This window comes from Montipora foliosa, chromosome 6 (genome assembly GCF_036669935.1).
Source record: "Montipora foliosa isolate CH-2021 chromosome 6, ASM3666993v2, whole genome shotgun sequence".
NCBI classification, from domain to species: Eukaryota; Metazoa; Cnidaria; class Anthozoa; order Scleractinia; family Acroporidae; genus Montipora; species Montipora foliosa.
In genome coordinates, this window is record NC_090874.1 from 56,946,289 (window position 1) to 56,951,288 (window position 5,000).

At 40.5% G+C, this 5,000-nt stretch overlaps 2 protein-coding genes across 2 annotated transcripts in view; both read left to right on the top strand.

Annotated features, from left to right (window-relative positions):
• The window catches only part of LOC138007860 (26S proteasome non-ATPase regulatory subunit 13-like), an 11,367-nt gene extending 10,314 nt beyond the window's left edge, over positions 1-1,053 (top strand). Inside the window, exons 14-16 of the mRNA XM_068854955.1 lie at positions 1-21; positions 308-378; positions 907-1,053. The exon at positions 1-21 is cut by the window's left edge and continues 25 nt beyond it. Coding sequence (XP_068711056.1) covers positions 1-21; positions 308-378; positions 907-1,002 — 188 coding nt within the window. The 3' untranslated portion in view covers positions 1,003-1,053. The remainder of the gene's footprint in view (positions 22-307; positions 379-906) is intronic.
• A 1,942-nt stretch (positions 1,054-2,995) lies between these two features.
• The window catches only part of LOC138007861 (uncharacterized), a 7,635-nt gene continuing 5,630 nt past the window's right edge, over positions 2,996-5,000 (top strand). Inside the window, exons 1-3 of the mRNA XM_068854956.1 lie at positions 2,996-3,191; positions 3,794-3,884; positions 4,703-4,764. Coding sequence (XP_068711057.1) covers positions 3,815-3,884; positions 4,703-4,764 — 132 coding nt within the window. The 5' untranslated portion in view covers positions 2,996-3,191; positions 3,794-3,814. The remainder of the gene's footprint in view (positions 3,192-3,793; positions 3,885-4,702; positions 4,765-5,000) is intronic.

Genomic DNA, 5,000 nt, shown 5'->3' on the forward strand with positions numbered 1-5,000 from the left:
TATCTCTTGGCTTAGTGAAAGGTATAATGGTTTCTTTTTTCTGTTGATGTCTATTTTGTCAAGTGCCGAAATACAAATGCACTAAGAGAGTGGGAGTTTCTTTCGATATTCTCGTGGCATCGTCCGACAAACCTGAGTTATGATACGTTGTACCATCACATTGAAATAGCTGTCAGCTTCCAGTTACCAAGACGTCACCAGGATCACATTGGTTGGTGACTAAGCGTTTGCAAACACACTTGCCGCCACCTTTGTGAGTTAGTCGCATCTTTTTTTTTTTTATCTATCGCTCGTTTCTTATCACCAGGGTCCATAGATGAAGTTGAACAAATGGTTCACATGACCTGGGTTCAGCCCAGAGTGTTAGACTTAAATCAAGTAAGTTATCATCTTTTTTGTAACCCAACGCCAATCTTGATCTGCAACCAATTATCGTTCTGCATTATAACTATAATAATTGGCAGATTCCAATAATCGTGATCGGGGTTTAAAAACATGAGGCGTAGCCGAGTGTTTTAGACCCGATAAAACACGTGCTGTGAGTTTTTTGAACGGCTTCAAAAACATTCCACAAAGAGCGTGTCCCTCTGGACGCAAAACAATGGTTCAAATTGTGAGAGGTGAATTTTTATCAGGATATAAAGCTCGTACACGTGACGGTTTATCGTTGTTTTGATATGCTCATGAATTATTAGTGAGTTTTTGAAATATGTATAAAACACTGCTGCTCGTTTTTTAAACATTACATATATCACTGCCAGTAGTTAATAATATAAGACAGTGGTGAAACCAATCGCAACTTCCAAGTTTAGGCAGACAAACTTTATAGATGCCACATGGTGTATTTGATTTTGCAAGAATCAGGTGAGATAGCGTCGTGAATTAAAACCCTTTTTTCACATGCAGATTGCCCACATGAGAGATCGGTTGTCAGAATGGTGTGGTAAAGTCAAGACGCAGGTTTACTCTGTTGAAGACCAAGGCCCCGAGCTACTCGTGTAAATTCCTTAATTGTTTTGTTGTTAAGATCAAATAAAAATGCGAACAATATTGGTTTTCGACTTTGGTTCCTTGTAATAAGAAAGGATAATTGCGAACTTGATGGGATGGATTGGGAAAGATATTTAGTAGTGTGTTTAGGGGATTCGTCCTTCAATTAGTGTTCTGAATGACAAAAGAATGAAGGAGTTTAGCGGAATCTTAGCCGGCAAAGATTCCTGAAAACATCCATACAAACTAAAACAGGCATTTCAATGATGAGCCTTCAATCGCGCTGCACGCTTCTCTTACCGCTGAGCTATCAAGCCAGTTGGGGGTTTGAGGTGATCCCGGTGATAATACGTCCACATTACTTAACGATTATTCGCTTTTACGAGGTTGCTGGTTCGCAAGCACCTTTCTTAAAGTACGTGATTTGATACTTTCAAAAAAAGCAGAGTTGGTACTTGTAATTAGCTGTTTCACTTTACACGATGAAAATGGCTCTTTTGGTCAGGAGACGGCTAACTGTCCCGAAACAAAAAACGCAAAACGATGGTGGTTATTATCGTTTTCTTGTTGTGTTTCGGCTATGAGACGTTATTTTAGCATCGTGTGCTCATCTTACGCACTAATACCCCATCATTCTCTTTGACTGTCGAAGACTCACCCTAGCCTGAGTTTTAACACGAGCGCCTCGAAAATGATGCAAAGCTGTGGAAACGTTAAGCACGCTGGAGAGTCGACCCTACCAAAACACGCGGCAAAGCGCGCGTTTTATCAGCTCCTTGATTCCACAACTGCATTGATGCCTTCTCGCGTTCGTTGTCTAGCGTGGCCATGTTCAGTCATCGGAGGTAAAAATCTTTAAATACGGGAAATAAATTAGAGGCATTAATTTAAGTAAGGGTGCGTTCGATTGACCGTATTCCGGAATAGGAATACATGGAATATAAGTTAGAAATCCTTCGTTTTTACGGAGATTCACATTGAAATTGTCAGATAGCTGCTAAAATGCTATTTTAAACATATTTTTGTTATCCTTGCTGCTTCGAAACGTGCCAAACATACCGTTTTAATCATCACTCTACGTATTCTTATTCCGGAATAGGGTCAATCGAACGCGCCCTAAGCGTTAGATGAATTGAAAGGTACTTCTTAAGAGGATGTCTGAGTCGCCTAGACGTCATAGCCGTTTTACACTGATACCAGACGCAACAAAGTGCAGCTCGCTCAGCAGACTCGGCAGTGGAGACGTCCGGAGTGAGAATGTAAAGTTGCGCATTCAATCTCCGGAAATCGAAATTAGCGCGTGTCGTTCTTTTATTCGTCTCAAATTACCAGCAGACATTCAATAACATATGACTTCTAAGACGTCCTCCAGAATGTATTGCTTGCGCGCACCCACGTGATTAGACGGCCATGTAGGTGTACAAAACGCAAGCAAATTGTCGCTCGCGTTTTGCGTAATAATAGTGCCAAATTCCCAAAAGACTTCTTCGCTAATGTTCAGTATACCAACATGACGTCAGGTGCAAGCCATTGCTGAAAAGTAACCAATGCTAGGAGCCATGACAGGAGTCAAATACAATCATTTCTCTTTCTTTTCGAGCAACACTGGCATTGAGACAGTCACGTACGTACTCTTTCTTGGGCGCGATCTAATATCGACTGCTCAGGTACGGCAACGGAGCTCTACTGTGACGTTCCATGGAGAAGGTGGTACATGCGCAAGGTAACTCAAACTTACGTATTCGAACTAGATCTTCAGGTTCTGAGGCCAGACGATCCCGCGTTACCCGGCTGCCATGGAACGAGGGGAAAAAACCTAATGTCTTAAAATAGCTATCTTTTCGGTGCATGCAATGACATTGTTTGTGATATCGCGTGTAGTCAGTACCAGGTGACTGAAACTAATGTTGATGTTCAACTCACGCCTTGAGCGCTCCCTATTGCAGGTTTTTCTGTAAACATTCCTTTGAAAAAGCACGTAACACTTAAACATCACTTTAAATGTAAACAAAACAATTCAAACTTTGGCTTAAGACAAAGAAATCTTGTCTACTGAATTAGGAATCGATCCGAATGGGAAAAAGAAAGCAGTTTGGTCAGTCTTACCAGGCTTAAAGACGCTTACGCTTTTCGACAAAGCTATCCAACTTAAGACGTTTTGGAGAAGGAAGTTTAACGGTGAAATCTAATCAACGGAAAGTGTATGTGACACGATTTTGACTGAACGTCAATCTTTTGTTCTTCTCTTTTTTCCCTTTCCGTTCCTTTTTGCTCTAAAAGCGTATATCCCAGATGCCAACATACAACCGTTTTAAAGTTTATAATCAGTCTTTTCAATTTTCGTTACGGCCACTATTTTACACAATCATTAGTTCTTGTTCAGTGGTACGCCATGAGGTATTTTAATAATAAATTGATCGCAAGTGGTCAATCTGGTCTTATCAAACATATGGAAGGACTAAAACAACAAGTTCATTGAAATTCTTGCCATGACTATATAAGCTGTTAAAATATTGAGAAAAGGATGGAATTTACTGAACGATGCAAGCTTTTTTTTAAAAAAAGGGGGTCCAAGTTCTTCAAATAGATTGATCAGGAATTGAGACCCTGGTCGTCTGCACACCGCTGGCTAGCTTGTTGTGATGTCTGAGGATCATTAAGAGTCGAACGAAAAACGATTGTACGGGCCGTTGATTTGCAATTGGTTAATCATAACTTGCTCAAAATGTATGTTAGAAATACTTAATGCCTTACGTATAGATAGTAGACTTTCAAACTGCAATACAATCTTTTTTTTTCACAGCAATGTAGACTGTGACTCAAAATGCACTCGTCCATTTGGTGCACTGCTCTTATATGCCTCGTCTTGGTACTTGCCGTACATTATGGAGATGGTAAGCCAGTATATGATCACTTGAGAGCAATTACCTCCATCATTGGGTTCGGTTCCCGAACTCGACGCCATGTTTGGGTTGATATTGTTGGGTCTCAGTCTACTCTTCTACGAGATGCTTTTCTCTGGGCACTCCGGTTTCCCCCTCTCCGGCATCAAACCATCATGATCATGTCATACGATGAAGTTGTAGTATCAATTCTTACAATGAGAGTACGGGATGGTTTTATTAAACGCATGTTAGAGCGAGTTTCAATTGAGTGTCGTAAAACCAAAACCAAAGTAATTACTTTGGCCAATCAAAAAGGACGGAGACAATCCAGTAAACCAATCAAAACTCGAAAGTAATTACACGTAGCCGACACAAAGCGCGGGAAAATGTGCACGCGTGAGCCACGATTGGTTTTGGTTTCACTTCTGATTGGTTGAAAAATGGCGCGAGAACTTTGAACCAATCACTGAGAGAAGTAATCATAAACCAAAGTAATTATCTAATTACTTTCGACACTCAATTGAAAACCGTTCTATCACTCTGCATTCAATTTATTGTTCAGCACGCCTGGATTAGTCAATGCAGGAATCCAATTTCCGACACCATCATGTTGAGCTGAGTTTCCTTCTTGCGCTATCGCGCAACTAGAGCGTATTTCTGCACAGCTTCGTTTCCAGGGCCTCTCCTTTCTCTTCTCAAAGCGAAGGAAGAGGTCCCGGGTATGAGGTAGTGCTTATATTTAACCGTTAACAGCGAAGCTTTCATTTTCGCGATGATACTGCTTTTGCGAACTTCATTGCGAGTAAATTTTTGTTACTTTCCTGTAGGAAAGTCTGGAATTTCAGAAAAGGATAGCACGGAAGATGAAATGGAGGAAGAAACTCAAAGGGTGAATATACTGTGTTTCCTAAACGAAAAGAATCGAGCAATGATATAATTTTATTTACTTTAGCCAAAAGTGCTGATGGTGAACTATCAGGATATCACCCAAAGAAAAAGAAAACTTTGATTCTCTTTAGCGACTTTGTGCTAAAGCTTTATCGATTACTAATTGACTATTTTCACCATTCCATAATGCAATACTTTTTAGGGAGGGGGGAGGGGTGGTTTACATAAAAAACAATA